Source organism: Triticum aestivum, chromosome 2A (assembly GCF_018294505.1).
Source record: "Triticum aestivum cultivar Chinese Spring chromosome 2A, IWGSC CS RefSeq v2.1, whole genome shotgun sequence".
Lineage (NCBI taxonomy): Eukaryota > Viridiplantae > Streptophyta > Magnoliopsida > Poales > Poaceae > Triticum > Triticum aestivum.
The window spans coordinates 352,311,350-352,317,787 of NC_057797.1; the positions used below are offsets into that span (position 1 = coordinate 352,311,350).

The following is a 6,438-nucleotide window of genomic DNA, read 5'->3' on the forward strand; positions in this document are numbered from 1 at the left end:
GCTTGGGAAGGGTCGGATGTCCGGGCTGGCGAGGCCGGATGTCTGGGGCCTGTAGTGTCCTGGCGGTTGAGCGGCTGTGGTGGGTGAAGCTCCAGGGGCCGGACGTCTGGGGTCGTGGCCGGATGTCTGGGTCCTCGGAGGTGTCCTTGACTCCTTCCGTTGGTTTTCTTCATCCGTGAATTTAGGGGCTTGTACATCTTCACGTGCATCTTTGGGAGGATCCTTTTGATACCTAATCATGCACAACGTCTCAGACTTAGGTAGTAGCCATGTTTCATGCATAGAAAATGGAAGTTCGAAGAGGAGTGACTTCACCTTATTTTCGATAGCCTTGACTCGGGCTTTTATCATTGGTCCAAGTGGTGGTGTTGGAGGTGTAGGTGCGTTCATGGGATGATCGTGGGATGCTCCGCATGAGCTACTAAAATGGAAAATGAAGGATTTGATTCGTGACTAAAATGGGTGAGGACGTCATGGTAGTTAGTGTAAGGATTATACTTAAATGAAATTAGTGGGAAATTATGCTAGGCAAAAAAATATGAACACGGCTAAATTGCATCTTATTTTTTATGTTCATTTTATAGAAGAATGTTGCATTGCAACATGTTTTTTATAATGAATCCGATGTTATGAGACATGTACGAAACATCAAAATTTTCCATTACAACGCACGGACATATATGCTATAGTAAACTTTGAAATAAATATATTTAGTTGGGCTTCTAGAATGAGCTGCCCAGCTTTAATAAAAGATCCGGCCCTGGATTTTTCACGCTGAGTCGCTGACCCAGCAGCCCTCACAAGTCACAAAGACCCCTCAAAAAAAACAAAAAAGCCAGCCCTCGCAAAAGAAAAGAAACAAGTTAAATAAAAAGAATTTAAAGAAAGCGAAAGAAGGTACGCCGACCCGAACCCCATCGCGACGACGTTCGCCGCGAAGTCCCCCCTCTCTTCTCTTGGCTAAATCTCCCGCCGCCGGTGCAGCTCGGTCGCTCCGTCGCCGGAGGCGCGAGAGGAAGGGGGAAAGATGAAGACAACTAAGGGAGGGAAAGTCATGAATCCCACCGACGCCTTCCGCAAGGAGCAGCGCAGGAAGGAGCTTAAGCGGGTGAGTCTCCAACCCTAGGGTTTCTGCCCTACGGCTTGCGCTCTTGTGGGGGGTTATCTGAACAAGACTCGTACGCTGCAATAGCGATAGTAGTTCGATTCGTTAGATTTGTTGTTTCGTGGGGCGGGTTAGGGCTATCTGAAGGTGGAAATTCAGCAATGACTTCGTAGCTTTCTGATCGTTTTAACATGAGATCCTCTTGTGCTCGTTACGGTCGATTGAGATGCTATCACGTACTCCTAGTAAACTAGTCGTTGTTTTGGTTCAATTGGACAATGCATTGTGGCATTCTTGCATGTAACAAGCATATTTACATTTGACATCACTAAGATACTAGGTATTTCGCTTGAAGAGCTTGTATGCAGCACATAGACCAATCATACACTTGTACCACTATGCCACGCGGAATGGATAGTCATAATTGGGCAGCATACCCGTAATTTTAACTGTGAACAGTCTTGACCAGAAGCTGCAGCTTGTTCTGCTTTGTGATGTAAAATTGCCTGGCTGTCTGTTGTTTTGGCTGGATTTAGACAATCTCTGGTAGAATAGGGTGGTAGCTTGATTTTGTTGCTCAGTTGGATTTACTTTTTTGCTATGCCACCCAACAAAGGTTAATAGCAATGCTATCGTGATAGGAACTAGGGTTTTGCCTGCCTAGGGCGTAGGCTGTAGGGGAACGAGGGAGGTGGGCGAGGGCTGGAGCGCGGCGGCCGGCGGCGGGGCGCCGTCCTTGCGGTTCGGCGGCGGCGGCGCAAGCAGGAGGCGGCTAGGGTTTTAGGGTTCCGGCTCCTCTGGGAGCCGGGCAACAGAATAGTCTTATTGCTTAAATCTGAAAATAGTCTTACAACTTGTATATATAACCACGATCTGAAAATAAAACTAAGATAACTTGCGGCCTAAGCCTGCCCGGTGGGCCTCCTACGGCTGTAGGCCCGGCCGGTCATAACATCTCTCCCCGCCTGCGCAAACAGCTCGTCCTCGAGCTGAAAATCTAGATAGTGTTGGCGGAACTCCTCGCGCTGCTCCCAAGTAGCATCCTCTTCAGAAAGGCCACCCCACTGGATCAACACGTACCAGGAGCCACGACGCAGCTGAGCCTTCAACGCCTTGGCCGGCTCCCGAAGTAGGCGACCGTCAGCAACTGGCGGTAGAGTGGGGGAAACCGCCGGTGGCTCTCCACGGAAGGGCTTGAGCAAACCCACATGGAAGACATCATGGATCCATGCACCCGCTGGAAGCTGAAGACGGTAAGCCAGCTTCCCAATGCGTTCCAGGATAGCAAAGGGACCGGCATAACGAGGACCCAACTTCCTCTTCGCACGGGGGTCCAGGGACTGCGTAGAGCGATGAAGTAGACGCAGCCAGACCCAATCACCCACCGCGAACTCCGCCTCGCGATGGTTGCCGTCGTAGTAGTGTTTGGCCAACTGCTGGGCCTGGAGGAGGCGTTGCCGGACTTCTGCCAGCATCTCGTCACGGTTCCGCAGAAGAACCCCGGCCGCCTCGGTCCGCGCCAGGGCCGGATCAAACAGAAGAATCGGCGGTGGTGGCCGGCCATACACCACCTCAAACGGCGTCGCACGGAGGGTGGAGTGATAAGAGGTGTTGTAGCAGTACTCCGCCCATGATAGCCAATCGACCCATGCGCGAGGGCGATCACCTGTGACACAACACAAATACATGGCAATCACCTTGTTAACGACCTCAGACTGGCCGTGGGTCTGAGGATGGAAGGCTGTGCTCAGGTGGAGCTTAACGCCTGCCAGCCGGAAGAGGTCGCGCCAGACATGTCCAGTGAACACGGGATCCCGATCACTGACGATCGAGGATGGAAACCCGTGGAGACGGACAATACCGTCGAAGAAGGCCCGAGCAACAGATGCCGCCGTGTAGGGATGCCCGAGCGCGATGAAGTGGGCATACTTGGAGAAGCGATCGACCATCGTGAGAATGACGGACTTGCCGCCTACTTTGGGGAGGCCCTCGATAAAGTCCATGGAAATGTCCGCCCAGACCTGGGACGGCACCTCCAACGGCTGGAGCAACCCAGCCGGCTGAAGCGTCTCCGTCTTGTTGCGCTGGTAGGTCACACACGACCGCACCCAGTCACGAACTAGGGCACGATCACCTGGAATGTAGAAGTCGGCGCGGAGACGATGGAGCGTCTTCTGCACACCCTCATGGCCCGCCGAGTGAGCGAGGCGCATCACCTGGTGACGAAGATCATCATGCGCCGGGACGAAAACCCGGCGGCCATGTAGCAGCAGGCTGTCGGCGAGGCGCCACGGCGCATCCAGCTCCCCCGCAGCGAGCTGCTGCTGCAGGAGAAGCGCGTCGGCCGCCGCGGCCGTCGCCCGTCGGATGTCGGCGAAGAGCGCGAAGGAGGGCCCGATGATGATGCAGAAGGCCGCTCCCTCAGCCGACCCATCGTCAGTGTTGGCGTCACGCCGAGATAGGGCGTCGACGACCGTGTTAAGGCGACCCGGACGGTATTCGACAGTGAAGTCAAACCCGAAGAGCTTACTGATCCACTGGTGCTATGGTACGGTCGAGAGCCTTTGATAGTGGTCCGTTCGGATCCGCAAGGAGCGACCCCAAAGATAGGGCCGCCAATGACGCACCGCCTGCACCAAGCCAATGAGCTCATGCTCATAGGCCGCCAGCTTAAGATGGCGGGTGGCAAAGGGCCGGCTAAAGAATGCGAGGGGTCCATCGCCCTGATGAAGGACCGCACCGAAACCCGCACCCGAGGCGTCGCAGTCAACGGTGAACGGTAGGTCGAAATCAGGCATCTGCAGGACTGGACCCGTCGTGAGGGCCCCTTAAGGGCCTCGAACGCGGTGGTGGCCTCCGCATCCCAAGAGAAGGCGTCGCGACGGAGAAGGCGCGTGAGCGGGGCCGCGATAACGCCAAACTCCCGGATGAATTTCTGGTAGTATCCCGCAAGGCCCAAAAAGCCGCGGAGAGCCCTGGGCGACTGCGGAATCGGCCAGGCGGCGACGGCCGCCACCTTGTCGGCGTCCATGGCCACTCCCTCGGCAGAGATGACGTGGCCCAGGTAAGCGACCGAAGGTGTCCCGAACGAGCACTTCGAGCGCTTAAGATGAAGATGATGCGCCCGAAGCTCGTTGAAGACGATGGCCACATGTTGGAGGTGCTCTGCCCAAGAGGCGGCTGTAGATAAGAATGTCATCAAAGAAAACGAGCACAAACCGACGTAAGTAGGGCCGGAGGACGTCGTTCATCAAGGCCTGAAACGTCGTCGGGGCGTTGGAGAGGCCAAAGGGCATCACCAAGAACTCAAAGTGGCCGTGATGAGTCTGAAACGCCGTCTTGGCGATGTCGTCTGGATGCATGCGCACCTGATGGTACCCCGACCGGAGATCCAACTTCGTGAAGAAGCGCGCCCCATGTAGTTCATCCAGGAGTTCATCGACCACCGAGATAGGGAACTTATCCTTAAGTGTGAGAGCATTAAGGGCGCGGTAGTCGATGCAGAAGCGCCACGTGCCGTCCGACTTGCAAACGAGGAGGACCGGCGCCGTGAATGGTGATGTGGAGATCCGGATAATGCCCGCAACAAGCATGAGTGCACACTGCCGCTCCAACTCATCCTTTTGCAGCTGAGGGTACCGGTAGGGCCGTACTGCCACCGGTGCCGAGCCCGACAGGAGGTGAATACGGTGGTCGTAGACCCGAGCCGGCGGAAGGCCCTGTGGTTCCTCAAAGAGATCACTGTGCTGCTGCAGGAGGTTATCTAACAGCGGATGCTCGGCCTCAGTGGTGGCCGCAGCCAGCTGGAGCGGAGGCGTCGCTGGGGTGCCTCCAACGCCCTCCCACCGGATGCGTCGGCTGAGACGCCAGAAGGTTATCGCCAGGGTGTCGAAGTCCCAAAGGATGGGACCGAGAGTCCGCAAAAAGTCGACACCGAGGATGAAGTCGAAGCAGCCCAAATCAATGCCGACGCAAGTGATGGTGAAGTGCTCGTCGCCGATAGTAATGGGCACGTCCCGAGCGAGCCCATGGCAGCGGAGGCGGTCGCCATTAGCGACGGTGACTCGCAGCTGCTCCCCGCCGATCGGCTGTAGCGCGAGGCGCCGCATAGTAGCCTCAGGTAGGAAGTTATGTGTAGAACCCGTGTCCAAGAGGGCCACTAGAGTCTCGCCATGGATCGTGACCGGTACAAGCATCATCCGCTCATTACGGATGCCGGCCAACGCGTGAAGTGAGACGACGAGTGCCGTAGCCGGCGCGGGCGTGGGTGCCGGCGCGACCTCCATGGCGGTCGGGTCGCCGGGTCCAGCATCGGTGTCCTCGTCCTCGGTCTCGTCGGTCGTCTCCAAGTAGAAGAGGCGCGGGCAGACATGGCCCGGGGCGTAGGGCGCGTCACAGTTAAAGCAGAGCCCCAGGCTGCGGCGCTCGAGCTGCTCCGCCTGTGAAAGGCGCCGGAAGGGCCGTGTCGCGGCCGGGGTGGCCGCCGGTGATGCAGCTGAAGGTGCGGGCGCGGGCGGCGGTGGCCGTGGAGGAAGTCGGCTCCCACGAGGCGCGGCTGGCCGTGTCAAGGCTTGGGCGCGCTGCTTGAACGCCCGAGCATAGTACATGGCCGTCTGCAGGTCTTGGGGCCCCTTCATCTCGACGTCCATGCGGATGTGGTCGGGAAGGCCGCCGACGAAGAGTTCAGCCCGCTGTAGTGCCGTCACCCCCGGTGCGTGACACGCCAGAGCCTGGAAACAGTCGGCGAAATCCTGGACCGTGGAGGTGAAGGGTAAACGGCCCAACTCGGACAGGCGGCTGCTGCGCCGTGGGGGCCCGAAACGAAGGAGGCACAGCTCGCGGAAACGCTCCTAGGGAGGCATGCCGCCCTCGTCCTGCTCGAGGGCGTAGTACCATGTCTGGGCTGCACCCCGGAGGTGGTAGGAAGCGAGCCAAGTGCGCTCCGACGCAGGCGTGCGCTGCCCCCTGAAAAACTGGTCACACTGGTTTAACCAGTTAAGAGGGTCGTCCGAGCCGTCATAGGTGGCGAAGTCGATCCGGGCGAACCGGGGTGGCGTCGGGGTCGGCGCGCCAGTGCCCACCGGCTCGGCGATGCGGAGAGCGGATGACGGTGCCCCGGACTGCAGCGGGGGCACTGACGGGTCCCCGGCCTCCGTGTAAACTGGCGGTGGCGACGTCCCGGTGAGCCAGGCCGAAATCGGAGAAGGCGACGGTGGAAACCGCACCTGCTGAATCGGGAGCCCTCCTGGAGTGGCCTGGCTTAGGCTGATGTTGGGTGGCGGCGATGGCGCGTGGCTCGGCGCGGACGGGGCCGGCGCGGGCCGGGGCGGGCG

The 6,438-nt window shown here is 58.2% G+C and overlaps 1 protein-coding gene across 2 annotated transcripts in view; it reads left to right on the forward strand.

Moving 5' to 3' along the window:
• Window positions 1-802: 802 nt before the first annotated feature.
• The window catches only part of LOC123188648 (protein EARLY FLOWERING 5), a 26,135-nt gene continuing 20,499 nt past the window's right edge, over window positions 803-6,438 (forward strand). Inside the window, exons 1-2 of one of the 2 annotated variants that reach the window (XM_044600859.1) lie at window positions 803-897; window positions 985-1,108. In XM_044600859.1, coding sequence (XP_044456794.1) covers window positions 1,028-1,108 — 81 coding nt within the window. In that variant the 5' untranslated portion in view covers window positions 803-897; window positions 985-1,027. Of the gene's footprint in view, window positions 1,109-6,438 lie in introns of both variants that reach the window. The other variant, XM_044600860.1, reaches the window with a different exon arrangement.